This window comes from Talpa occidentalis, unplaced genomic scaffold, assembly GCF_014898055.3.
Source record: "Talpa occidentalis isolate TD23 unplaced genomic scaffold, MPIMG_talOcc4v2.1 talOcc4.12, whole genome shotgun sequence".
Lineage (NCBI taxonomy): Eukaryota > Metazoa > Chordata > Mammalia > Eulipotyphla > Talpidae > Talpa > Talpa occidentalis.
The window spans coordinates 54,133,677-54,161,576 of NW_023601212.1; the positions used below are offsets into that span (position 1 = coordinate 54,133,677).

General features: G+C 51.5%; 1 protein-coding gene across 1 annotated transcript; it reads right to left on the bottom strand.

The window, feature by feature from the left end:
* Positions 1-202: 202 nt before the first annotated feature.
* KIAA1614 (KIAA1614 ortholog) lies at positions 203-27,643 on the bottom strand. The gene is given in 10 exon segments (XM_037506347.2): positions 203-1,058; positions 2,102-2,197; positions 2,199-2,227; positions 4,815-5,070; positions 7,364-7,520; positions 7,624-9,137; positions 15,891-16,034; positions 24,205-24,268; positions 25,003-25,949; positions 27,577-27,643. Coding segments are annotated over 10 exon segments (3,543 nt in total). The 5' UTR covers positions 27,624-27,643; the 3' UTR covers positions 203-769.
* Between the last annotated feature and the right edge of the window lie 257 nt (positions 27,644-27,900).

Consider the following 27,900-nt stretch of genomic DNA (forward strand, 5'->3'; position numbering starts at 1 on the left):
CCTGTACCCCAGCTATTGTATAAATTAAAAATAAATCTTTAAAAAAAATAACTTTGACCCAGGAGATAAAGCACAGGCTTAAACATTTCCTCTGCAGAGCCCAGCCAAGGCAGGGTCTGAGATGGGGTCTGCACATGTCCCTCCTTTTTTCCTCCCCCCTCTCCTTTCTTCCTCCCCCCTCCCCCACCCCAGCATACTGCCTTCTTCCTTACTCAAGGAAATACTTTTCAGGACCTCATGCCCTGAATGGGATTCTGGACCACAGACCTTGGCAAAGGTCTGGGCAAGTCATTTTGCCCTGAAGGGCTCACAACGCAGGGCTGAGAACAGGCCCAGTGCAGAGCCGTCCAGAGCCCCAACCTGACCCAGCCTGTGTGGGATGAAGACCAGTGGGCAGCCCAGCCAGGGGCCTGGAGCCAGGAACCATGTGACATAACCCTCAGGAGGGACCTGGGCCACAGACATGCAGGCACACGCCACATGCCCAAACACTCGGCAGCTGGAGGAGGGAACCGTTTAAACACAGCAGCCACATCAAAGGGATCCCAAGCCCGGCAAGCACAAACAGCCTCCCTCTGGCTCACCAGTGAAAAAATGGCCTTTAAGACTCTGATTTCTAGATGTCAGCAGACGGTAGCAGGACGGGGCGTGAAGCCTGCCAGTTCTACCCCTCCACAGCCTCCCACCTGGACTCTTCAGAAAGAGCCCCTGAGGGGGGAGAATTCCAGTCATTTTACAGAGAGGCTTGCTGAATTCAGCGCTCCACCTCTCAGCCAAAGATCAGAATAAAGCCTTGGAACCACACCCAAAAGTCTTCTCTGTGGTTTGCTGTGACCCCAGGGCTGTGGAACCCAGAAAGGGAAGGGGGCATACCTGAGTCCCGGCGCCCATTCCCGGAGGCCACACAGAAGCCGAAAGTACCCTCTGGGGAGCACTGTAGCTGCAGCTGGCTTGTGCCGTCTGGGAACACCTCCACCACACGGCCCACCGTGCGAGCCAGGCTGGGGGCACCTACGTCTTCCACACTGAGGGCACTTTGGAGCCGGGCCTTGGCTGGCCTGCGAGGGAACCAGAGACAGAGAAAGGGCAAAGAAGACCAACAACGGGGCCTGTCCCATCCTGGCTTAAAGATATTTAAGGCCGGGCCTCCCTGGTGGCGCAAGGAGTTAAGACAAAATCTATGAAGCTGTCCGCAGCCACTGCAGCACGAGTTCGAACCCCAGCCAGGGAACTACCCACATGGCACAGCAGACCTTTCCTGACTCACCTGCTGCTCCCCTCAGCAGTGTATTTCTTCAGTCTGCCTGTTCTGTTCCCCGCTCTATCTCTGGTGAATCCTCTCACTGCCCCCCCCCACACCTCTGGCCTGTACCCCAGTTCTTGTATGCATACATAAATAAATCTTAAAAAAAAAAGATATTTAAGGCCTCCTGAGACTGGAGACTGGGGTGCCAAACACCTCAACCAGTAATGAGTCTTCAAGGGCTGAGCGTTGGGGGCTCCGCAGCTGTCCTTTGTAGAACTAAAGGACAGCTTTCCATTCCCTTGAATTAAAGGACCATTCCCCTGCAAGAGCAGTGCTTTTTAATCTTTTAGGTAGAAAGACCTCTCTGAGAAGCTGATGAAAGCTGTAATTTTATATAAAATTTCCAGGGGTTAAAAGACCTGCTGAGGCCCCACCGTGGAGCTCTGAATAAAGAAGCTAGCTAGAGGGTCTCATCAAAGACCCTCTAAGCTAAGCAATTTATCTATGCAGGATGACAGGTCATGGGCCTCATTGGGGGAGGGGGTGATATCCTTGTCTCTGAGTCTTTGATAGACTTTTTAGCTGATTTAGAGAAGCTCTCATGTCAAGATATTAGACAGACAAGGAACTGAGGAATCTAATCTCCCACCTCTATCTCTTCCAGCAATCCCACACCTCAGAGCCTAATCACACAGGGCAAAGGTCCTAAGGTAGCACCCAAGGCACAGATAGCAACCTCAAATTCTCTTATAGGGCCCATACTCTGGGCCATGCTGCTGAGGCAGAAAGGAGTTACACTTAGAGTTTCACTGGCCAATCTCTGAGTTTACCCCCAAACTATTTGCCCATTCTTACCTGCTAGCTGCACTGTCATCCTCTGGCTCCCCTACCAGGTAGAGGCTAGAACGGTCCATCTTGCCACCCAGCAGAGACTGGAGGTTCTGAAAAGAAAGTTTTCCGATGTTGGTGAGAGGGTGACACCTGGTGGGCAGGATCCAATATTGCAGGTGAGAAAAGCTACCTGGTGAGGAAGACCTGCCCCCAATCAGAAAGCTGAAATCACTCCTGGAAAGTTATGGTGGAGGCTTCTGTCTGTACTTCAAGTGCTCAACAGGAACCACCATTACCTTACTCAAGGAGATGGGCCTACAAAGGTGACCTGAAGCTTATTTTTTAAACATTTTGGGTAAAATAACAATTAGCACTCTGATACTAATTAGCTATCTCATTGATGAAGAAAACCTAATTTAAAAAAAAAAACTAATTGTCTCATGGATTAAGAAAAAGTGAAAGCAAATTAACTTTAGAGTTAAAATCATCAATATTATTTTGTGATTCTTTAGTATCCCATTTACGGTGGCTTACATTGAAAAAAAATTATCTAAGTATGCACCTTTAAAAAACATCATGCCTTAGAAGAAATAAAAATTTGAACTTGATAAAAAAAAAAGATAACAGTTACCGGAGGGAATAGGTGAAAGGGTGGAGGGGTTCAGTAAGGGAGACAGATGGGGTATGGGCACAGGTGGTTTGGTGGAGGGCGGCGGGGAGAGAGAGAGAATGTGAAACAGCATGGTGCCTAAAATATTGGGCAAGACAAATCTCCCTCAACTGTTTGTTCACAGATGAGTTAAAAACCCTAAATGCGTGTTGTAAGCGTTAGTTATAAGGCTAAGAATAGAAGTCAGGTGTATTAGGAAGACTTCTGGGGGTGGGGGCTGATTGTGTATTAGAGTTCAAGAAACCTTCCTAGGAGAAGTTATGTTTTACTCAGACCTGAAGGACAAGCAGGAGTTCCCAGGGGAAAGGAGAGAGAGGGGAAGAGAGCCTTCTAGAGGCTGGTTTATTACAGCAGTTAGAGGACATGGGAGCAGCCTGTGGGCTGAGGTGTGAGCACAGAGCCTCTGTCCACTCAGGAGGGAAAAATAATATCCAAGCAGTGCCACATGCTCCGTCCCCTTGTAGCACAACCAGCTCACAGGAAGTTCATCCTGAGATAAGCTGTGAATATTTCTAGGTGCAATAGATTATTGTGTCATTTTTTCCCCTTTTCTTGAAATTTTTTTTTTTTTTTTTAGTTCTCTCCAATCTCAATCCTCCCTGCTTTCCTGGCTGTCTTTTCTCAGCCTAAAATTACCCCTCCCTGACGCAAATGGCTACCTGCACTGTCATTTCCCTGGACATTTACAGAGACGGGAGCTCTGCTGACAATACATCCCAGCACCCCAGCTCAGACACACCCTTCTAATTTTGTGAGGAAAGTGAATCCCAGGACACAATGTCACTCCAGCTTCTGAGCACACAGCCTCTGGTTCTCTGCTTTCCATTCATCTCCGCAGCAAATATTCACGGATCACTGGCCATGTCCCAGGTACTGTTCCTGGTGCAAGACAGCCAGTGCAATTTCCATTGTCTTGCATTCTCTTCCCTACTTCAGCCTGGAAAATGAAAGGCTCTAATACCCCAAGCCACAACCACCTGCTTCGTCCTGCCCAGGAGAGGAGCAGGAGCTAGAACATTATACCTAGAAATGCCTGGAACCAAATCAGGTTTTCAGAGACCTGTTTGAGAGTGCGGTACTAGTTGCTTATCTTCTTACTCATGGGGATGGAGAACTTAAGCTGGCAGGTCTAAATTCACCCCTCATTCATTGGCTTTGTTTCAAGTAGAAACACTATATTAGCCACTATGTTAAGGGCTGGAAATGCAGAGATTAAGGAGTGTTCCATCAAAGAAGTCTTGCTCCAGTGAGGGGAGACAGACAAAAATCAATTAAAATTCCATAGATGTCCATGGAGCAGGGACACACAGGGTGAGACGGGACGGCAGAGTTGAGGCCCCCAGCTCAGTCCAGGGAAGGGCTGGCAGTGGTGGAGGAGGCAATGCCCAAAGTGTTCATAGATAGATGAACAGACATTTAGAGGTAGAGAAGGCAGGAGAAACATTTCAGGTGAAGGTTCAAATCCTTGGATTACAGACAGAATTTCAAGGAAGTCAAGAACTGGGGTCAAGTGTTAGGAGACTGTTGAGAGATGAAAGCAGCCAGATCACAGACCCTCTGGCAATATCAAGTGTTCTGAACTTTATCCGACGGTTGATGAGGGGCCCACGATAGATGCTCAGCATGGTGGCATGGCAAAATCTGCACTCAGAAGGGCCACTCCAAAGGCCATGTAGAAAAAGATAGCAGGGCAGTCACCAGGGGGCTGTTGAGGTGAGGTAGTCCAGTTGTGAAGTGATTTGTCTAGAGTCACTGTGACAATGAAGAAAGTTCCAGAATGACCAGAATCTAGAAGGTGGCAGAGCTGAGAGAAGAGGGCAGGAGAGAGTGTAGGGTGAGCCTAGATGGGGGTGGCTGGGTGGTAGAACAGAAGGGTGAAATGCTGCCTACCCTCTGTGCCCAGGAGAACCTCCTGGACTCCCTGGGCAATGCCAGCAGCTCTCCTTTCTGTACCTTGGGCTCCTGGGGCAGCCTCCTCAGCATTCAGGCTTCCTGTCATCTTTTACCCCAGTGGTGGCTACACCATCATTAGCCTCATACTCCCTTTTGTGGGGGCCTTGGACTCACCAGATGCAGGGATTGTAACGACGGGGATTTCTTCACTTTGGAGGTGCTGGTGTGTGAAGCCAGACCAGGCGTGGGGCGCTGCAGCTGCTCCACGCTGTAGCTGCGGCACTTGGCCAACCTGGACCGGGTGCCCTGGCTCAGGGTCGAGAAGAATTTCTTCAGCCCCAGGGTGGTGAGGCTGCCTTTGCTTTTTTTGTTCCTGCCAGAAGGGGCCACTGAGGGCAGGCCGGGTGCTGCACAGACGTCCAGTGATGCTCTGCAATTCAAAGGTGGACATGAGGTGGGTGGGAGAGGGCAGGGCACTGGCACCAACAACTCATGGAGGAGGTGAGAGCCAGGCTGCAGACAGAAAGGGAGAGTGGGGGCCTCCCCGGTGGCGCAGTGGTTGAGCGCTGGGTTGTGAAGCTGCCCGCAGCCTCTGCAGCGCCGGTTCGATCCCCGGCCACCGGTGAGGGTCCCACATGGTGCGCAGACCTCTCCTGCTGCCCGCTGCTCCCCTCAGCAGTGTATCGTCAGTCTGCCTGTTCTGTTTCCCATTCTGGCTCTGGTGAATTCTCTCACCCTCCCGCGCTTCTGACTGTACCCAGTGCTTGTATAAATAAATAAAAAAATCTTAAAAAAAAAAAAAAAAAAGCAGCAGCTAAAAAAAAAGAAAGCTTTAAAAAAAAAAAAGAAAGAAAGAAAGGGTGAGTGGACTTCTGTAAACTACCTGGGAGACCTTTAAGGAAAACAACTAGGACAAGACAGAGTTTAGTGACACAAAGGGTCTTGTCTGAGCTGTTCATTCACTCTTTTTTTTTTTTTTTTTAAATAGAGGCATGTTTATTTATTTATTTATTTGTTTGTTTGTTTTGTTTATACATGCACTGGGTACAGTCAGAAGCGCGGGAGGGTGAGAGCAATCACCAGAGCCAGAGCGGGGAGCAGAGCAGGCAGAAGGACCGAAGTACACTGCTGAGGGGAGCAGCGGGCAGCAGGAGAGGTCTGCGCGCCATGTGGGACCCTCCTCCGGTGGCCGGGGAGCAGCCGGGGATCGAACCGGCGCCGCGGAGGCTGCGGGCAGCTTCGCAACCCAGCGCTCAACCGCTGCGCCACCGGGGAGGCCCTGTTCATTCACTCTTTCATTCATTTATTCCATCCATCTGCAGGACCTCTTCTCCACCTCCAGTAGTTTCTGAGGTGTGTGGGGACAACTGGGTTTGTGGAAAACAAGACAGACAAGATTCTCACTCCTGGGAGCTTATAGACAGCAGAGAAGTAGACAAAGGTGAGCGGCTGTGAGTAGGAGGAAGCAGAGACGAACCAGATATTTCATAGGGAAACCAACGAAGGCCTCTGAGAGTCAAATGGCAAGAAGGAGGCAGTCCTGTCAAGGCCCGAGGAGAGTGTTCAAGGAGAGTTCTGGGTGGAGGGGATGCCTGGGAGAGGAAAAACAGGGAGAGGTGGGTGAGCTCAGGAACATAACAGGATGGCCCACAGGACTTGGGTGAGACAAGAGGTATCTGGCGAGGTCAGGCAGGTGGGTGAGGTTGGGTTACCCTGAGCTGTAAGCCAAGGCCAGGGTCTGAGAAGAGCCCCCTTGGGGGACTTAAACAGGGCAAAGGACATCATTTAATTCAGGTTTTAAGATAATCCCCTTGATGGCTGTGTGGAGAAGGAGCTGCGGGGACAAAAGTGAAGGTGAAGAGCAGGTGGGGATGCTCAGAGTCAGACAGAAAGAACTAAGGCAGCTGGGGCCAGAGAGACGGGAGTGCTGGTGAGTGATTATGGATGTAGGAGCTGGAGAGGCCTGGCTGGTGGGTTAAAGCGGGAGAGAAGGAAGAAGGGGCAGATGATGCCCATATTCAGAGCGAGAGCAGTATGTAGTGTGTTTTCTGGGATGAAGACTAGGGGAAGAAGGCTTGGGGGGCAATAATTGAAAGTTTAGTTCGGCAGTGTTGGGTTTGAGGTGCCTGATGGAGATGTCAGGGTAAAGGAGATGCAGGGGTCTGGAGTTCTAGAAGCACACAGGGCGAGAGATAGAGATTTGGTTCTGGGTGGCACGGAAAGCCTCATGCTTATCACAGGAATGGTGAGGAGTGAGGAGCCCAAGCTAGGGGACTGGCTCACCATAGCTTTGAGGCCCAGGGCCAGAAATGTAGACCCTCAGCGCTGAAGCAGAGAATGAAAAGGTGGCTGGTGGGCTATTTCCAGCTATTTCCAAGTCCATCAAGTCCATAGTCAGGAGTTAGTAACTGAGAGCTGAGATATGACAGATAGCCCCACCCGGGAGCCCCCTGAGGACTTGGACTAGCTGCTCAGCTCCTCACACCCCAGCATGGCACCTGGACCTTGAGGCCAGTCAGTGAATACTCAGTGAAGGAATAATCAAGTGCACGAGACTAAAAACAGTGTGAAAGGGGCATTAGGGGTGCCAGGCTTGGAAGTAACTCTAGGAACCCTGTAGGGATTAGGAAGTAGGGAGTGAGCTAAGGCGTGCTACCTCGCTTGGGGCATCTTTTTACCCACCTGCACCCTAGTCCCCACCTTGTCTTGCTCCTGTCACTCACCGAGATGTCACAGGCCCTCTGGAACTCAACTCTGTCTCCGGCAGGCCTCCCTCTGGTTCCTGGATGGACTTTGACTCCTCCGAGGCTACAGAAAGGATGGGCCCCATGAAGCCGATGGCACCAGCAGCTGCTGAGCCTAGAAAGCCTTGGGGACCTCCTGTAACAACCACAGCATCCCTTTCCAGTCACTGAGGGCCTGGGGGCCACAGCCCTGCGGAAGGTCTCTGCTCTGGGACTGTCTGGGCAGGGCCATCCCTTACCTTCTCTGCAGTTCTCCTGGGGTGGCTCCGGCTCCTGACTTTGGGGCTCCTTCTCCACCTTGCCCTTGTGGATAGCTATACCCCGGGGTTCCCACAGCCCCCGGGGCATGCTTTTGTTGCAGCTATTGGTAGACAGTGGGTGCCTGACTTGGGGGCTGCAGGGCTGGTTCTGTAGGAGGGCAGGCTCCCAGGCCCTGGGAACGATACTTCCTGAAGGAGGCAGCGGGGAATTCACCGGCTCTCCCTGGTGAGGGTGCCTGCGGGGTGCAGCCAGGGATGCTTTTTTGCGAGATGCAGGAGAGGTGGTTTTCCTTGAAGAGGGAGGGGTTGGCACCCAGACTTCAGGGGAAGGGCTTGGCTGCTGGACCTGGTGAGGAGCAGGGGGCTCCAGGAGGCTCTGTGGTAGGGAGACAGTTTCCAGAGACATGTCACTTTCTACCACATGGGTTTGTTGGTCTGGCCCCGAGGACTCCAGTTTCATGGCAGAGGCCATGGCTGAGGCTGCCCAGCCCGGGGTCTTGGTATCTATAGAATGAGCCCAGCAGTTTCCCAGCCTTAAGCCAGGCTGCCACTGGGACCCCAAGGAAACCCTCTTTGCTTCCAGGACAGGAGACTTAGAGAGGACATCTGTGGGACACACAGGAGGACATCCTCTGCCATCTTTCACCTCTTTGGCAACTTCTGCCAGATCAACCCCTGGCGGGCAGCATGGGTCTTGAGGGCTCTTGGGGGGCTCCTTGTCAGCCTTCCAGAACCACCTGGGTCCCGCTTGAGGCCTGGAGGCCTGAGGATGGGGGCTGCTTCCTCTGGTTGGGTCACAGGCCCTGCTGGGCTGAGCAGTTCCAGCCTCCTCGTTGTTTGTCCTGCAGGTGTCAGAGATGTCCATGCTGTCCAGGGCAGGACCCACCTCCTCGGGGCACACTGATGTGTCCCCAGTGTGTGTTTCCCGGAACCATTCCATATGGAGCCCTTGCTTGGATGGGAGGAGCATGAGGGGGAAGCTCAGCGCCTGGGAGTTAAGGGGCTCTAACAGCACCCCCTCCATCCTTTCAGAAGACTCACCATCCCGGGGTACGCTTGGGTCTGGGGGTGCCTTCCCAGGGATGGGCCATTGGTCCTCGAGGCAATGACCACAGGCTCGACACTTCCTCTCACCACCTCTGGTAGGCAGGACCCAGCGGTCCAGGTGGCCCACAAGCCTGGACAGTGCCTGTTGGGGAGTGTTCCTGCGCTGGAAGCCCCCATGGATGTAGTCAGAGAGGTCAGGTTTGGAGCGCAGGGGCCCCTGGCCCTGTCCTTGGCGCTGGCGCTGTTGCAGCCGTTCCAAGTAGCGGGACTCGGCCTCAAGGGCCGACTCATCCTCAAAGCGGACATGGGAAGGCATGGTGCCCTGCCTCAGCCACTGCCCGCTGCCAGATTCCCCACTGGAGGAGTCACACGCACTGCCATTCTGGAGGCTGTCTCTGCAGGTAACCGGCAACTTCCGGCACGTGGCTGGGCTCCTCCGGCTATCTCTGATGGAGAGACAGGAGAGAGGTTGCAGGCAGAAGGATGGGGAGGAAGGTCCCCTGCGGCCCAGTCTGCCACAGCGCCCTTGGGGAACCACAGCCCCCAAGTTGCCCCAGAGCAAGTTCTGAGGAGGCAGGCGGCAACATGGAGTAGCTTCCAAACCCATCCCTACCCTCAGACAGCACTGAACAAAATCAGCGCCACTTCCTCACTCTGGGCTAAGGTTCCGTTCCCTGGCTCAGCCTGGGTAAAAATGAAATGTCACTGAACTCAGGCCTGCGCACAAGGATGACAGCAAGGAGCCTGGCCACGGCGGGCATCAATCTGCGATACTGTGTTTGCTGTAAAGGTCTAATGGGAAAAGCGAATTGTAAGTCTCTATGGAGGCAGACAGGGTTTCTAAACATCTATGGCCTTGAAAAGTGTGGCCTTGGTGTTCTGTGTTTGCTTAGATGGCATTTGGACAGTGTGACACTGATGGATCTCCTTGGACTCTCCATGCTGTCTGTCCTGATACCCCTCCTGTACCTGCGCTCCCTAGTCGCTCCCTCACTCTAGAAAGCAGGGGTGAAAATTACTGTGCTGGGAAGAACCTGAATTCTGTCGTAACCTTTTCTCTGGAAAACACTGGCTACTGGTCCGGTCCTGCTCTGCCAGAGAAACCCCACAAATCTCATACCAGTGTCCCCCAGAACCAGGTAATGTAAGGCTGGGCTCACAGACTACCTAAGTAGGGACCCTTGCTCTCCCTAAGTGTTAGGATTCACATGGTGTCTCTCATTTATCGCTGCCCTATCGTTCACACTGCACCTCTGCAGTGGCCTCCCATCCAGCCTCCTTGCCTCCAGTCTGTTGGGCCTCCTGGAACACAGCTTCCATCACACCATACCTCAAGGGGCACAGGATCAAGTTCATAGTTTGGGGTGTAAATACAGGTCCTCCATATTCCTGCCTGCTTTCCTCTCTAGCTCCATCCCTTAGCATCTTTACAGAGCCTGCAGGTTCCCACCCTATCTACCTCATGCAGCCCTCCTGCCTTGGTTTCCTGGACCAGTAGACTGCTGACATCTGGATCCTATTCATTAAGGCTTGTGTATTTCCAGGTGTGATGCTTAATTTTATGTGTCAACTTGGATAGGCCACGGTGCCTGGTATTTGGTCCAATATTATTCTGGATGTTTTCATAAAGAATTTTCTCAGATAAAATCAGCATGTGAATTGACAGTCTTCAAATAAATGATTGCCCTTCATAATGTGGTGGGCCTTGTCTAATTAGTTGAAGGCCTACTAGCACAAAGACTGACCTTCCCAGAGTAAGAAGGAATTCTACCAGCAGAGTGTGGATTTGAGGAGCAATTCCTCCCTGGGTCTCAAGCCTGCCAGCCTGCCAGCCTGCCCTGCAGATTTTGCACTTATCAAGCTTCCACAATCACATGAGCCAATTCCTGAAAGCTCCTGAAAGCAAATCAATCTCTCTCTCTCTCTCTCTCTCTCTCTCTCTCTCTCTCTCTCTCTCTCTCTCTCTCACACACACACACACACACACACACAGAGCTGGTTCTGCTTCTCTGGAGAACCCTGACTAATACACCATGATAATGTCTTCCTCCTCTGAACACCTGTTCTGTTCATCTATCACCACAGATGCAGAAGTTGTTAGGCTGGAAGGGACCAGGTGGCCCCTCCTCATTTCTACAAAGAACAGGCCACACACAAACAGGTGCTGACCAGCACCTGAGAAGCTGGGAAAGACAAGCTGTGGGACTTTTCAGTCGTTGAAACACCTACAAAGCCTTCCCTAACTAACTATAGCCTTCTCCTCACCCCCGCCTTCCATCTCCCCAGAGAATTAAACTCTGCCCCAACGGCATTCTGTACAGATCACAACTTGCTTAAGCTTGCCTGCACACTCCAAATTATTACAACAAAATACATGTGATTTGTGGACTTACTAATCCTCTCTCTACTGGATGCTCCGGTGATTTGGAAAGTGGGATGCCAGTGCTCTGGAGGCTGTTTTACCGTCAGCTCCTTCCTCCCCAAATTTACTTCTACCCAGAAGGACAAACATGGCATGCTGTTCAGATAACAGCAGGAAGAAAGCACCATGCTTGACAATTACTGTTAAAACATGACAACCAGAGGGGAGAATAGTCACTGAACTGGTGACTTCTAGAACCATATGTGGCATTTACTGGCCCTTAAGGTATGTCCTGATAGAGAAACAGCCTTGCCTATCTAGCTCAGGGGGATATGGCCTGCACCCCGGGGGTGTCACTGACTATTCCTAACCATCCCCTCACTCTGTGCCTTCACATGGAGGCCAAAGAGTAGACTCACATTGCGTTAACATGGCCTGGATTGCTGATGGCATGGATATGATATCATAGGCCACTCTTTGGGTTCGGGGGTAGACTGAAAGGTAAGAGTTAAATTGTCTAGGACTGATTCCCTGCATAGTTCCATGGGAACCAGCTGCAGCTGAGCACCTCAGGCACTCACTCACCTGTGCCTCAAGTACCGGACTCCAGGCTTCTGACCACACCAAGGGAGCGGCTGAGCTTGCCCAACCATGAATGCTGAGCTGGTAGAATAGGGCTTGAGCCAAGATCCTGCTGTGGGAAACTGCTTCACATCCTAGCCCCTGATTCACATGGAGGAGTGGGTGCTTTCTCAATCATGTAGTTTAAAAATGCAAATGCTGGGATCTCCCTGGAGTGTGATGCCAGGTGTCCCTTGCCATCTACACTGACCTGGGTGGAACACTACCCAGTGGGTGCCTGCACACCTGCCACAGCTCCTGACTTCAGTGTTTCCCCTCACAAGCACTGTTCCAGCAGGAATTTTTTTAAAAAAGAGAACTGCTAAGCCAGATCTGCCCATTTTGTAGGCATCATTTGAGCAGATCCCATGCTTTAAAGGGCTGCTCAGGAATACTGAAAAGTTATGGGTCAGCCTGGTTTCTGGAACTACATTCCAACAAGGTCAACTTAGGAGCAGCAGCCTGGTACCAGAGGCCCACATGGCTTCCAGAGGCCCATGGAAAGGTTTCCATTTCTTTTAAAGTCACAGAAAGCTTTCACATATATAATATTAACATATTCACCTTTACACCAGCATGGTCATGAACTTGACTTTTACCTTGTTTTTATGGACAAAGGGGCCCACATGTGCAGGATTGGGCTCCTGGCTGAGATCTAAATTTCCAGGATCAGGTCCTGTTGAAGAAGGTGCAGGTTCTCGGGCCCCTGTGCTAGTGAAAATCCTCTGTTGGTGAATGGGAGTTTCTGGAGCACCGACCCTCTGCTCTGGGACCCCACCTACACTCACATCTCTTTGGCCTTGCCAGATCTAAGGAAGAGGTCATGGGCCATTCACTCTGCAGGGGTCATGACTACATGGGGACCTCTTCAGGGCATTCTTGCCTCTCCAACAGTCCAGAACAGTATAAACCCACCCCCCAGAAGCCAGAGGACCCCCACTTTTCTCTACCTCCCCCACACAGGCAGGATGCCCTGGCCTTCCAGGCCTATCCAACACAGGAAGGCCCACTGCGAGAGTGGCACACTGGTACACAGCAATCCTTCTCAGCCCCCAGCAGCATTGCCTTGCTCTGTGAACCAGACATGGGCTGTTCTATTCTAAGGAGGGTGAAAAAGGCCCACTTTTAAAGCAGTACATTCCTAATCTAATAAAGGAATCCAGAGCCCATTAGTGACTTAACTTTTACATGCATGATGGTGAATTGAACCATCCTGGAGTTCACCCCAAAGCAGAAATGACATTTCTGCTCTAAGAGGAGAAATGAAGGAGAGCCTAATCACTCAATGATGCACACCCAGGGGACTTCACCAGCAGTGAGGGAACAGTAACTACAGGGGGTGAAGATTTTGAAGACAAGCACAGAGAGAGTAAGCACTTCAGCAGTCAACAAACCTCACTCCTGCCAGGCTTCTCAAGAGGAGGCCCAGTCGCTATCCCCTCAGAGGGAATTCTGGTCTGGCTCTGAACCTGGGTTATACGGCCTTATAAGGAGCCCCCCCTCTCTAACCACACAATTGCTGTGACCCACACAAGGGCTACAGCCTGAAAATAGCCTCCATCTTACACAATAATATTTAACGTGTCAGCCTCCAGGCCCTGCATCTTGCTGATGTGTTCTGTCCTCCCAGAATTAGGAATGCCAACCTCGGCGTGTTTATCCCCCAAATGGCAAGAACATGTCTTTCCAGGCGCTGCTTGATTTCAACATCAGTTTGCTTCCTGAAAATGCAGCTTTGGCTACCTCTTCAACTGTTCAGGCTTGCCTGCGCTTTCTCCAGCCAGACCTAGGAGAAAGGCCTTCTGGAGACTTCTCTGCCTGTCTCCACTCTTCCGTCATCTTTCACCAGGCTGCTCTTTGGAAGGAGCAATGCCTCTGGATTGGCGGGTGGGGTGACGGGCTGCCTCTAACTGGGCCCGGCGCCTGTGTGGCATCTCCATGTTAACTCAGCATGTCCCTCCAGGGTGATCTGACAAGCGTAACCTTTCTAAGCATCTGCAGCAAGCCATCTGGTGTTGATTTTTCAGCGATACCCTCCGAGGTTTCACCAGTGCTGCCAAGTCAAAGTAATTCTTTTCTGGACACAGCAGCTGCTAAAGTAGGTCACCTTGCATTTCTATAGCATTTCTATGGCTAAGGGACAGCCTGGAGGAAGGGAATCTACTTGAAGGTTAGTGATTGGGGTTGTTTTGCACTGCTGATGTGATTTGGGGACGAAGACAAGTCCAAGAGTATATTTACACAATCAAGTCTGTTTTGCTAATGGACTTATCTATTTTAAGGTTATGCAATCCAGCCTAAGGATCTGTGGAAAGTGGCATGGCAAGGTTTTCTGGGCCTATATGCATGTGGGTAATGGTGAGTAGGCCTCAAAGAAGACATGCTCATTCCTAACTACTACCTTCCAGCCAGAAGTGGAAGGTACAGATGTGGAAACCAAAGGACACCCTGTCTGGCACCTCTTCCCAGGATTTAGGTTCTCCTGGGCCCCTCACCTAAGGGCCATAATGACCCTGCATGCAGAGGCAGACTGCAGTGCTCATGTTGGCACAGTTCCAATGGTGCCATGAAGGTCCTCAGCCATGAATGAGTGGGCTCAGCAGCCCCATCAAAGAGCATGTGGTCCAGTGCACTAAGAATCCTCACTCCCTCTGGTGCCATATGTGATGGAAATTGGCAGCCCACTGTGCTCCAAAGCCACAGGCTGGATCAGCTGCACAGATGATCCTCCTCTGGCCTGGAGCAATTTGGCCTGGGTTGGCAGCCTCATCTGGGCCCAGGTGCACCTGGTGAGGGTGGTGGTTCCTTGGGGTGTAAATGAGACAGAATAGGCACAAAGAGGAGGATGGATGTCACTTGGAGCGACATGTATATGGAGTGCGTGCCTCAAGGTCATGAAACTTGGTCTGAATATCCTTGAACTTGTTCTTTTCCTGTCCTTTTATCCTTGATGAGTTCTGCTTACCCATAGCTCCAACATCACAAAAGCAGGGTACTGCCCAAACCTGCTGTCTGCCCTCTCTCTCCTCCTCTGCAGATCTTGTATCCAACTGCCTGATGAGCATCTCTGGGGATGCTCCATGGACAGCTTCCTCCAAAGCCTGACCCTGCACCTAGGCTTTACTCCTTGGTTAAGAATCCCCCCTGCCCCCTCCCAAATCTCCAGAACCAAGTCAGAGCCCTGAGCTTCTGGGTGCCTCCCCTTCTTCTTCTCACATCAATTAAACAATAGTAAGAGCTAACATTACCTGCTAGGAGTCCTTCTAAACACTTCATATTAATTTATATGCCTTCAAACAACCCTGGAAGAGGGCATTATTGTAGTTCCCATTTTGCAGATAAGGAAACAGAGGCACAGAGATTTCCCTAAAGGCACACAGCTAGGAAGTGGCAGGGCCGGAAATGAAACCCAGTGGTCTGGTGCCAAGGTCTTAACAACTTCTTTCCTGCCTCATTAAACCTGCTTGCTTCTGGCTCTTGGGCATCTCTTTCTCTACATCCTCCTCCCTAGACCTCTTACCAGAACCCTGATGCAGCGTTCTCCTGGCCCCCAGTTTCTCAGATCCAACACATCCCTACAATCTGAGGCTTCATTGAGCTGCAAATGTGATTGTGCTGCACAATCCTTCACAATCCTGCACAATCCTTCAGTGGCTTTGAGCTGCTTCAGGACACGTCCAAATTGTTCAGCGGGCAGGGGGCCTCTATAATTGGCCTCCACCGAGCTGTCTAGCCTTAGTGCCACACGCCCTGGCATGCCCACATGCTCCAGCCTGGTCTACCCCTCAGCACGGTGTTTGTACTCAGGGTACTATCCTGGGAGGCTCATCCCTGCCTCTGTCATCTGCCCAGTGAACAGCTACATCTCCTGTAAGCCCCAACCTTGACGCTACCTCTGCTGGGGCCTCCCCTTTCCTTTCCTCACAGAATTATAGGTTTCTTGCTCTGCACCCACATTTTCCCTCTACAGTACCACAGTCCACAGCACTGTATTGATTCATCTGCCTGTCTTTCTCCCTGGAGGTTGTGACCTCTATCCAACCAGGGAGCTGGGAACATGTCTCATTCATTTTCAAATCCTCAATGCATGCCACTTAGGCCCTCAACGAGGTGGACTGGCTGACTAAATGAAATAAGCAAGTGCCTGACCCAGGAAACACACACACAGATGAAGGGAGCTGTGAGCAATATCCCTTCCCTTGCTGGCCCCACTCACCGGCTGCCCTGGGCGATGGTGGGCACAATGTCATGGTTGGCGCGGAGGGGCTGGATCCTGGCCTTCACGCGGGCACATTGCAGCAGATGCTTGGCCTCCTCATGCCTGGGGTTCAGCAAGGGTTCCGGCTTTGGACCAACAGTTCTTTGGGGAGGCAACCAAGCCAAAGAGGGCGGAGGAGGGATTAGAAGAAAATATCCCAGATTAGGAGGGCTTTAACAATGTCAACTATAGCTATGTCAGGGAAAGCCAGGCATGTGCAGGTTCCCTTGTCCAGCAACTACCCGAGGGCAGCCAGTCTGGGGCCACTGGCCTGGGAAATGGCCCTAAGTGACTCAGGTTGGGGCCCAGGAGCTGGCCCACCTTAGATATCCACTTAGGGACTGGAGGCAGAGACCCCAGAAGGATCTAGAAAAAGGGTAGGGAGTCTCCAGATTATTTTACTGTCCCTTCCCTGGACATACGTGAGTGTTCTCTGAGAGGAGAGGGAGAAAAGGGCCAGGGTTGTCAGGCTGGGCCTGTGCCTGGCCAGATGGTCTTTACATGCCTCACCTCCCTCTCTCCTTCTGTTTCTCTCTGCGCCCACACAAACCCGCTCAGGCGCACACGGCGCCACCCTGAGCTCCCGCCATAGACACGGGAGCAGGGCACTGCCCATCAGAGCTCAGCTCTTTTGGGGGGAGACATTTGCACAAGTTCTGGTTTCTTTTTGCCTCAGTGTCAGGTCTGGCTTGGAGTTAAGAGCCATTAAGCTGGACCCACACCAAGTCCCCGCATAACTCAACTTTCATCATCATAAGGATCGTTTACCCTCACCACCTACCAGATGTGCTGTCCCCACCCCTATCTCCGGCCAGTGCAGATCCACAGAAAATGACAGCAGCCCTTTTTCAAAGCTGCCTTGCAGACAGTGACATATAGCCAGCGCAGCGCTACAGCAGGAACGGCAGCCCCGCAACCTCCCACAGACCCAGCTTCTCTCCACGGAGCTCACTTTCCCAGCCAGACTGCGAGGACAGGTGTTCGCTCCGCTTGACAGATGAGGGTGTTCGGAGCAGAGAGGAACATTTGGCACATTGCTCAAGGTCGAATGTGAATGCAGAACAGAGCAGAGCTGAGGATGACAGCCCAAGGCCTCCAGCATCGGCCCACATCCTGGGTCCCCGGGTAGGCCAAGGACATGGCGGCTGGAGTCAGACACACACTCTACGAAGCTTCAGCATCCACTGTGGCTGCCCCCTGTCCTCACTGTTATAGACAGTGGGGCCGTCCTCACCGGGGGGGTCCACAGAATGAGAACTAAGGCAGGTGAAGGCTCTGCAGGGTCTAGACCTCAGACTGTGGTCACCCAACCTCATCTTACCCTCCCCCATGTGTCATAGGCAGAAAAGGGCCTTGTCCTCACAGGAGAATGTACTGAGTATTTCCCCAGACAACAGAGATATGAGTGGAAATTGGCAGAGCTCTGTGGTCTTCTTGGGACACCATTGGACAAGCTCTGAGAGACTATAATTTCTATTATTATTATTAATTATATATTTTTTCTTGTTATTTGTACCTTACCCTGCTTTGGGGCTTGAAGGGAAAAAAAAAAAAAACTGCTAGAATAATAGCACCATCTGTGCCTATGAACCCTGGCAGGGCCCAGGCAAGTCCTGGAACCAGGAGGGCTTTACTGGAGTGATGTGGAAATGCAGCTCCAGGCCAGCTGCCCCGCGAAGCCTCCTTTGGCAGGAGAGGCTCCCTTCGCACAGCTTCCCGAGTGGGCAGGCCGCTCCTCCAATCAAAGAGCCACTGAGAGCAGCTGTGCTCCCCAGGGCTCCTGCTCCGACAGCACAGATAATGAGGTTACCAGCCCAGAGACGCCCCTGCAGCCGCGGGCCTCTGGCTGCCAGCCCGCACCCTTGGAGCCTTCCGGTGACAGCTGTGGTTCCCCGGCTGTCGGAGGGCATTTGTCACAAGACCTGGTGGGCAGGCAGGAGGGCCCCCAGGCAGCTGGCCAGATGCTGCCAAGATCGGACTTGCTCCATTTTCCAGCCTGTCTGTTTTCTTTCTGCTCCCTCTACTTGGAGCTGTTAAATTTTTTTTTTTTTTTCATCATCAGCTATCCCACTTTGGTTTCTGGCAGACAAAGCTGGTTTCTCTGCTGATTAGAAAAACAGGGCTTTTTAGGTGCCTGGAGGCATCCATGCAGGAACAGATTGAGCGGGGAGGAGCGTGGCAGTCACCTTCACAGATGGCAGCCAAGGTCAGCAGGGTCTGCTATTTCAGCCATGGCACCCCCTGGGGAGGGCACACCCTGACCAGCCCCATGCAGAGGAGATGGTCTTTCTCCCAAGAGGCAGGGGCAAGCAGATGTGGGGCTGAGAGGCACTGAGTCCACCCACCTCCCATCACTGCATCATTCTGGCTCACCTACCAAGCAGATGGGATCCCACTCTTTCAACTGAGGGAAGCCTTGCAGTCCAATTGGACCCAGGTCTATGCAAGGGCACACAGCCCTGGAGCCAAGCCCTTCCCATCATAGAACTATAACCCACAATCCAGGTCCCACAAAATTTCTGGAAGTTTTCTGGAAGGATGGGGGTAGTCCATGCATATCTAAGCAAAGTAATTTCACCTAGGAATAGATGTTCTCTTGAAAGCTTGCACATGTGGGGCTTATCTGCTCAGCAGGTAGGGGGCAAGGATAAAGTGACTGGTGCCTTTCCTCTCTGACTCAGTTTCCCCATCTGTAAACAGTGGGAGCTGGCTAGCTCACACTGCCACCCTGTGAGGATATATCTTCGGTCATGTTCTGGTGTAACATGGGGAGTGGGTGGGGGGGAGAATTAAGGACCTCTCCCTTGTGGTTGACACCATAGATGTTTGGCTTTTAAGAAGCAGCAGTGCCTACAAAGAATTAACTACTGGAAACAATTGAAGTTCCATGTGAATAGTCCAGCCCTTCCCTTAGGCCCTAGTCCACCAATGTCCTAAACTCCTTCACAAGGACGAAGGGTAATATATTCCCCACCCCACCCAGTCTATCCATCTAAGTCAGTGTCCAGGGGGAGGGACAGTCTTAACTTCAACTTCTACTCCCTCAATTCCAGGTAGGTCCAGACCTCAAGTAAGGACAACCACCATTTCTCTCCTTAGCCAGGAGGTCAAGGAGACAGAGTGGCCTCTTTCTGTAGTCATCATAATCTGGATTAAAACAATAAGCTCCAACAAGTCTGGATTTAACTCCTTCATCTCAGGAACGTGACAAAGGGAAATAATTGGGAATGGAAAGAGATCTGTTATTTCCCAGATTCTAGGATGCAGCAGGTAGTAGGGAAATAAATAGCATGCTGACCATATTTAAACCCTATTGCCTAGTATTTGTTCCATTTTTGCATACTGTAAAGCTCTCCGGTGACCAAGGACAGAGATCTCCTGTGGTCATACTGCGTGTAAGTGAGGCAGGAGGAAAAGGAAGGCCTGGAGTTGATTCTGGCTCCCACGTGCCGCATGTGGGCAGGGACCTGATCTTGGTCTCTCAATCACAGGCACCTTCTTCCAGAGACTGCAGGACTGGGGACAGAGCAGAGAGTTGTTGTTAAAGTGTGGTTCAAGGGCAGCCTGCTCTGGGGGGTCTGGTCTTGGAAAAATTTGTTGCTGTGTCACTGGTAGGTGATTTAGGGGTTATAACTCAGTTTCCCCATCTGCTAGGTGAGAGCTCAGTTGTTAAAATAAAGGAAACTGATTCCTGGCACAGAGTTGTGCACCTGGGAAGAGTCAATGTATATATCAGTATCTGTTATTATTATCATCATTATCATTATCATCATCATCATCACCATCATTATTTCATGTAGCCACTCTCACGCCCTTACAGAGCAGGGGACAGCATCTCTGGCTATGAACTGAAATCACCTGCCCAACAGGTTACCTTGTCATTTGCTTCAAGGGGAGGCATGGTAGGAAGTGACAAACCATCATGAAACTACAGAGGGTTTGGTGGTTTTGCTCTAGATTTTCAAAAGTCTTTGACAGAGCTGCACAGAAAGGCAATTTCTGCAGAATGAGGAGAATGAGTAGGCCACTTGGGAGCAGAGCTGCTGCCCAGACAATAAGCAGGTACTTCTCTCAACAAAGAAGAGCAGGCATTTTTAAGAATGGCTGCCAGAGGCTAGGGCGCACTGCATACCTGCAGAAGGATCTGGGTAGAGGTGCACAGAGCTTCCCTAAGACCTTGGCTTCTGATCAGCAAACAGTGCGGCTCTGTCCTGGCCCTCCTGAAGAAACCTATTAATTCCTTGTTAATTCCCAGAAGGAAACCAAGGCTGTTCCCTGTTTAGCACTGCCAGGCCTCAGGGTGTGGAGACCAGTGTCCAAGATACCCCAGAGCAGGAAGAGTGGCCTGCTTACCCCGGGGGCCAAAGAGGAAGTCTTTCTGTACAAGAATTCCAACCTGTCTCTCCTCATATGAGTGGTCTTGGGCAAACGAACTTTTCTGGAGCCTCCTTATTCATGCAAATTGGGACCATATTGAGATTTTTATGTGTGGGGTGTATGTAGGTGTGACAAGGACAGGGCAAGAGAGTTCCAGACGGCTTTGCTTTGAGAAAGGACTTCATGTGTTAGTATCCTCCCTTCCCTACCTAGGATTTAGATACTTTGAGAGCATGGAAGTATTTGAAAACACTGCTGAACGGTTTAGTTCTTTCTTTCCTTTTTTTTTTTTTTGGTTTAGTCTTGGTGGGTTGAAAGTGGGAAGAGGGTTTCCTCCAGTTTTCCTTGGTGTCTGTATTTCTGAGTCTGTGGGCAGGTTAAGGGCTGGCCTGATACACACAGGACAGGCAGGGGCTCAGCCACTCTTGGTTACGCCCTTGTCTTGGGTGTCCTCAGGGCCCTCCAGCCCTGAAAATTCTCAGTGGTGTAAGAAAGTCTCTTCTCCCATGCTCACCCCCAGGACTCACAATGACCCCTGATGCTAGGGTCCCAGAAACTCCAAAACCTGAGCAGTGAGCCAGATGATCTGCCAACCCTTTCACCAGCACTGCCTGGATCTAAGGCCATGCAACATGGAGGGAGTGGGTGGGCAGGAGAAGATGGCTCACGTCTCTCCATCTCCTCCTGCTTTATTCAAAAATCTAAATTCCATAAATGACCTCAGCTACCTTCCCACCTTATATCCTGATCACACTTCCACATTCCTCCTGGGACCTCTCCCAAACATGTCTGCAGGTCTTAACCATCTGGAACATTCTCTCCTGTTTGCAAACAGAGTGCATACAAGGCCCCAGGCCTTGGTGAGACCTCACACCCACAATACTAGATGGCGGGCACCGGTTCCCAGAGTCAGGAAAGCACAGTTCTTGCCTTGAAGGAGCCCCAGAAGTTCAGCTGTGGCCAAAGTTGGTGCAGGCAGAATGACAGTGAGATCGAAAATGGGAATTCCATCTGCACTCACACACAGAGGTTGGTTCACCAGCAAGTCTCCCAATACTCTAGTTAATACACTAAATTCTTTCAAGCCCACCCAGGGATGCCCCCCGCAAAAGCAAAAAACAAACAACAAAAAAAAAAGCAAAAAAACCGCACTAAATTTTAAAAACCAGAGATTTTCTCATGACAGTGGGCGTGACCACTTAAGTGACAGGCCAGGACTTTAAAATTTTTGAGGGCTCCCTGCCTGGCTTACCCACTTTTGTCCTCCTCCCTCCCCTTCCCCACCTGCATTTAAATTAGAGTCTACAAATTGCTTAGGGGCAGGAAGCTTGAATCCCTTAGCAATCCTCACAATGGCCTGAAAATTGGAACCCACCAAAGTGAGAAAGGCTGCACCCTGCTCCAGCTCCTCATGAAGAAGCATGTAAGCCAGAGACTGGCTGCCCTCTAGGCCTCAATTTCTGCATCTAGAAAATGGGCATGATTTCTCTACAGGGCCAGGAGATATCAACAGCCTCAGAAATCACATTTAGCGCAAATGAAACAATCCCAGATGCCCCCCATCCCATTTCCCCACAGCAGACCAATCACAAAAGCCCCCACAGACACACTCAGGATGCAGTGTCCCCAAGATCTCTCTCTCACACACACACACACACACACACACACACACACACACACAAAGTCCTGATTTGAACCGGTGACCCAGGTCACACAGCACTGCCTCTCCAATGAGACTTCTTAGCAGGTCCTGGGGCCTCAGGGGCCGTAGCGCCCCTGGTGATACATGCCTTTTGCAAAAGCTGGGTTAATTCAGGATCTGAAAGCAATGTGTAATCCCAAAATGCTTTTTCAGAGCCTCATACAGGGACGAGGCTGCCGAGTCTGGGCCATTTTACAGTGAGAGAGGAAGAAGGGGTGGAACAACTATGGCCGCTAAGAGCAGATGAAGAAGAGCCAGCCCAGGCCTGGTACCCTCTTCAGTACTCCTCTCCCATTTCTAATGAGTCAGTGCAGATGCAGCCCATGAACAAGGGGGCTGACAGTGCTGGCTGTCTACCTCCCAGAAAGGCTTACTTCTCGCCTCCTCCTGTTTTCCAAATCAAAACCCTCTTCCTGATTCATCTCAACAAGCTCATCCCATGGAGCCTTCTCTGCCTATACATGAGAACACCACGCTGGGGAAGCAGAAGACCCACAGATCCCTAACTTCAGGAGTGGCCTGTGGGATCCCTGAGGACAAAGTGAGGTAGTTTGGCTACAGGTTATAGCAGTAAGGGTTAGAACACAGACCTAAGAGTCCAGCAACTCTGAGTGCAGCTCTTGCTCCAACACTTAATAACTGTGTGACCAGGCTAAATCAACTGATGTCTCCCCAGAGAGGCCTCTTATTCTGAAGAATGCAAAAACACCAATTTGAAGAGATATGTGCACTCCTATGTTCATTATAGCACTATTTACAACAGCCAAATTCTGGAAACAACCTAAGTGCCCAACAGATGAGTGGATTAAGATGTGGTGTATAGACATAGTGGAATACTATGCAGCTATAAAAAGGTTAACTCTTGCCATTTGTGACAACATGCTTGGAACTAGAAGGGATTGTGATAACCAAAATAAGTCAGAAGAAGACAGACATACATATTGGGCAATATCATCATATGTGGAATATAAAGAAACAAAAGGAAGAAATATACTAAACTAAACAAATCCTAGAAATCTGACTGCAGAACTGAGGCTATTTGGGAGAAGAGGAGGCAAGCAAAGCCTGAAGCAGGCCCAATAGACTATGGTGGAGGACTATAGGTACTTTGGTGGTGGGTGTGGGATGGCAACATACATATCTGAAAAGGTGTAACCTATACCTCTAAATCATATACAGTATTGTACCAATGTTACCTCAATAAAAAATAATACAGTTAAAAAAAAACAGGGCCTCCCTGGTGGCACAGGCAGTTGAGCACAGTGCTGTCAAGCTGTCCGCAGCCTCTGCAGGGCAGGTTCGATCCTGGTCTGCCACGGAGATACCCACATGGCATGGCAGACCTCTTGTCTCACCCGCTGATCCCCTCAGCAGTGTATTTCAGTCAGTCTGCCTGCTCTGTTCCCCACTTTGTCTCTGGTGAATCCTCTCACCCTCCCGCACATCTGGCCTGTACCCTGGTTCTTGTATGCATGAATAAATAAATCTTCAAAAAAAAATCTGGGCCTCCCTGGTAGTGCAGGGGTTAAGTCTCAGCACTATGAAGCTATCAGCAGCCACTGAGCCTGAGTTTGATCCCTGGCCAGGGAGATGACCTACACGGCATGGCAGACCTCTCCTGTCTCACCCGCTGCTCCCCTCAGCAGTGTATTTCAGTAGATCTGCTGGTTTGCTCCCCACTCTGTCTCTGGTAAATCCTCTCACTCCCTGCAACTCTGGCCTACACCCGTTATTCTATGCAAATATAAATAAATAAATCATTAGAAAAAAAGAAAAAAGAATCCTAAGGCTCTCTGGGCATCTGCTTTCTCTCTCTTTTTCTCTCTCTCTCTCTATACACACACACACACACACACACACACACACCCCATTACATACATACACAGTGAATAAATACACATATAAGCACACACTTACATATCCTCATGTGTACTCACACAATCTAACTGAACTCTGAAACATTGCAATTGGCCAAATTCCCATCCTGAAGATTCTATACAAATATCATCTCCTCAGGACACAGGAAAGTCCCTCCTCTGAGTGTAAGCTCCCAGAGTAGATGTTTCCTTTTTGTATGTAAATGTCAGACTTACCAATACCAAGGATCTAGATCAAAGGCCATCCACTTCAACTAACTCAAGCCCACAGCCAGGCCAGGTGAGGAATGAGGAACACACAGCTCTGAGCTCTTACCTGTCCTGGCCAGAGTCCTGCAGGCAGATGCCTGAGTCCCAGCTCATGTCCCCCGCTGGTCGCCCTGGAACCCAAAACAGGATCAGAGATCAGGGCAGAGCCAAAAGCCAGGCTCTGTCAGCTGCCACATAATGCTTATTGAAGAGAAGGATCTCTCCAGAAGCTATTTCCTCCCCAGGTAAAGCTAACCCTCAGCTTGAGAGGTGGAGACACAGCCTGGCATGGTGGCCTGCTGGTGGGCAGCGCCATGACTGAGGAGAATGCTTGGGTCCTCTCAGGGTGAGAAACGAGCTTTTGTAACGGGGAGCGGGAACGGGCAAGAAGGCTGTCCCTCTGGTATGAACACTGGCACCTCCCTCTGGTGCTACCTCCCCAGCTCAGCCACCTGACAGGATGCTAGGCCTTTGTGGGGAGGGGTCTTGCTGCGTGCCCCACCAAGAGGGCAATGAGGTCCACTGAGGGGTAAGGGGACCTATACCAGGGACATGCAAAAATGTCACTCTGGAGAGGGCTTCAAGTCACAGGAAATAAGTCACGGTGGCCCCCACCTCAAGCACAGAGTGGAGCTTCACATTGGTCTGAGGGGCCAAGGGGCAAAGGGTTTTCAGCAGATGCGCTGGCTGTGAGGTTGTAAAGAATCTATGTCAAAGTAAGAATAACAGCTCTGATGATTTTGGTACAGGCTGCTACAGTCTCCCTCCTTTCCTGCCCACCCCCTCTGTGGGTACCTCCATCCCCTGTCTCCTCCTGAACTCTCTCCTGTGTGCCTACCACCCAGACCTACAGAGTGAGCCTCACCTGGTACAGCGTTGTCCCAGGATGGAGTCCAGGCTGGGATTCCCAACTTGGTAGGGCCCTGTCCCCCAACATTTAGCATCTCCTGCAGCAGAAGGCGGTTCCTCTCCACCCGATCAGACAGAGACAAGGCACTGCCCCTAGTGCCTAGAGCACCCAGGTCTCCAGTTCTCCAGAGTCCCCCCGGCAGGGCTGTCTTAGGGACAAAGACCTCCTCGGAGGTCAGAGACACGCTGTCCAGGTCTCCCCCTGTGACCAGACCATCCCGAGGGGGGTCTGACCTTCCTTTTTTCAGGGTGGGCATGTAGGTGGTTTCGTTACAAGGCCCAGGGTCCCCGGGCCGGTAGGGAGTGGCTCTGTGGATGGGGTTCTCTTGCAAATAGCTGGGCTCTGGCAGCAGACCCCTTCCATGGTCAGGCAGTGTCCATACAGCTTCCAGAGGCCACGGGTTCCTCCCGTTCCAGCACTCAAGCCCAGAGGCAGGTGGCCTGGGAGGTCTAGAGCTCCCATTCCTGATGGGTTCCTCCTCATTAACACTGCTGTCCAGCTTCCCAGTGGTAAGGTTCTGAGCAGGGAGGACCATCACAGCATCAGGCGAGGAAGACCCCTCTGATGGAGTCCCAGCTCCACCCACCTTGACTCCTCTGCATTTGGGTTTCTTGGGGGAGAGCCAATCGTGGGAGGCAAGGCAGGGGCTGGTCCCCTGCCTGTCTGCTGTCATCTTCTCCTTCAAGGCCCTCACCTTGCACTCCAGCACAGAGGGACCATGGAGCTGTATCCTCCATGCCCCGGGAGGCCGAGGGGCCATCAGATTGGGTATTCTGTCTTCCTGAGAGCAGGGCCTGGATTTTGGGAGGTGTCCATTATTGGGCTGTGGCTCAGGGTCACTGGTCTCCATGGTTGAGATCACTTCCATGGAGCCAGCAGCTCTGCTCCCTGCTTTGAATCCCCTGGAAGAGAAAAGAGACAGCTCTTACCCAGCACCTGGCTCACTCCAACAACTCCCGGATCCCCAAGGTGCCTTGGTATTAAGCCCTGTCCAGCCGAGATTAACTTGGGAACAGGGCAGGGGATGTCCTTTAGCTAATGTAAGGGCACACTGAAAAGTGCAAGAGACTGGATAATACAAATGAGGTGTTTTTGTTTTCTTTCTAGTCTGAATGTTGTATACTAGTTTTTCTATCCCCATTTAATAGATGGGACACAATACTTTGAAAACAAATGTGCAACAAAATGAAAGTGGGAGTGGGATTTTCCAATCCCTGGCCTATGGCTCTGCTAACAAGGGGGTCTCCGTGGAATATGTCAACATGAGCCAGCAAGCTCTTCATTTCCCAAGGGAGCCAACGCAGATGACTGACTGCTGGGGGGGTACCACGCAGGATAGGACCCTCCCAGAGAGGGTACCCCCTGTGCACAAATCACAGGACCAACCATATCTGGGACTGGGCTCAAAGGGTGGCCATAGTGCCACTAACTCCAAGCAGCATCTTGCCCTGTGCCAGGCAGGCCTGCAAGAAGTGCTTTTTAACACACTCTCAGTCTTCACACAGCTCTGCCAGACGAGGATTATCATCCTCACTTTTACAGAGAAGCTGAGGCGCAGCGAGATTATGTCATACAGGTGTTAAGGTGAGCCCCCCCTTTGGAAGGCAGCCTCCTCCTTCTGAGGCCCAGGCTCTTCCAAAAAACCCAGTGATCACTTAGCCCGCTTGCCTCATTCTGTGGATGAGAATATCCGGTCTAGAAGGTTAAGCAAAGTGCCAGAATTACACAACTCCCCAGTGGAAGGGCTGATGTCACAGGGTCTTCACGGGGCATGAATGTGACCACAGGACTTTATTCACCAAGTGGTTCTGTGCACACATGCACATGTCACTGTGGGTTGGTATCTATTCTGCTCTCTGAGAAAAAGCTGCTTACAACATACACCTAGATGTTTCTTTCCATTCGAAGTAAAACTGCATGTAGAAAAATCCCTATTTACATAAATTAGGAATTAGGAATAAATTATTCACTTCATATATTTATAAAAATTCACCATAGAATTCTCTCAAATGACAAGCGAAGAGTTTATGTTTGTTATAAATATAATTGTTACAATTCACCCGAGGCGAGATTCGGGGATGCACATAAAGCAAAATACACATTCTCGCTAAAATGTCACGTCAGTTTTAAGTCAATGAAACTTCAAAGACCATCTTCAGGAGGCTGTCATTCACTTCCCCCCTTAGCCTACAACTGACCAGCTCTCTCTTGCCACCCGGTCACGACCCCGCTCTTTTAAGGTTGAACCCAGGAAGCAGGGAGTTAGGGTACAACAGGGGCGATTTCAGTTAAATGAAGGGAATTTGTTGACGCGTCAACTCTGGAACGGCGCCCCAAGGCTAACCCATCTCCCCAGAGGGGTTCGGCTTGGAGCTTCTGCAGCCCAAGCCGGGAACGCTGAAATAAAGATGGACGTGAAGGGCAGCCTCCCCACGACCCTTCCGGCTGGGGGAACCGGCCGGGACTCCCCACTGTGCGCTCCCGCCACCCCCGCCGGACCTGCAGGGCGCCTCGCCCCCCCATACTCACTGAGGGCAGCCGCTGGCAGGTTCGCCCGCGGCCTCCGTCCTCTCCATCCCTCGGAGGGGCGCGGCCCTCCTCCGGCGCCCCGGCCCCGCCAGGCCAGCTTCCAGCCTGAGGCGGGGGGGGGGGGGGGGGGAGTGGGGGGTCACTCCAGGGAGGCGTCCCTCAGGCCTCGCCCCTCGGGCACGCGCTGTCGGGGTCCGAAGAAGGGCGCCCGCCGGGCTCAGCTCCGGGAGGGGTCCCGTCCGCGCAGCCGCCCCGCGGGGAGGGGACGCCGGGCCGGGCCGGGCGCGGGCGGGGAGGGCAGTGGCCGCGGCTGCTAGCTCACGC